Below are 628 nucleotides of genomic sequence, written 5' to 3' on the forward strand. Positions count from 1 at the left end.
AAAAAAAAGCACAATCATTTAATTTCAACCAATGGCTCGTGACATCATCATAACGCCAATCCTCTCTGCAAAAAGAGCTGCTGCATTTTCTCCTCAAGTGCTGCATTGGTGCCACGGAGGCCTTTTACCACCCGAGATGCCCACACAAAGTATTCTTGAACCCTTTCAGCCGTCCAACCTGTCAACACAGATGCAAGACACAAGCAGTATCATTCCAGATCGGAGATGCATTCATCCTCACACAAATCTCCTGAGCGGCAGTTTCAATATCTCACCAGTGGGAGTGCAACGATTGAGGTCCCGCAAATTATACAATTTGTCAGCTAGTTTAACTAGTTTGGCCTGATGGCTGCGGTGTGGTGCGTGCTCCACTTGCAGCCGCTTTCTCTCCTCTTTTGGTAACGACTTGTCATCTGTAACCTCCTGGACGATTCTCGCCACAGTTGGTCCAAACGAACACTCCAGCTCCTCGATGGTTGTGTCAGTGTCCTCGACTGTGTCATGAAGCAATGCAGCCTGTACACAAGAGCACACAGATCAACCACATAAATGCATTTGTGAAATTCCATTAGCCTCTGTCATTACCAGTGTTGGGGGTAACGCATTACAAGTAATGTGAGTTACGTAA

At 46.7% G+C, this 628-nt stretch overlaps 1 protein-coding gene across 1 annotated transcript; it reads right to left on the reverse strand.

The window, feature by feature from the left end:
* Window positions 1-6: 6 nt before the first annotated feature.
* Window positions 7-522, reverse strand: LOC107581130 (guanosine-3',5'-bis(diphosphate) 3'-pyrophosphohydrolase MESH1-like; the record flags this gene model as incomplete). The annotated part of the gene is made up of 2 exons (XM_016266689.1): window positions 7-178; window positions 276-522. Coding segments are annotated over 2 exons (378 nt in total), but the record flags the coding sequence as incomplete, so codon positions are not given.
* Window positions 523-628: the final 106 nt, after the last annotated feature.

This window comes from Sinocyclocheilus grahami, unplaced genomic scaffold (genome assembly GCF_001515645.1).
Source record: "Sinocyclocheilus grahami isolate Dianchi unplaced genomic scaffold, SAMN03320097.WGS_v1.1 scaffold79605.1, whole genome shotgun sequence".
Lineage (NCBI taxonomy): Eukaryota > Metazoa > Chordata > Actinopteri > Cypriniformes > Cyprinidae > Sinocyclocheilus > Sinocyclocheilus grahami.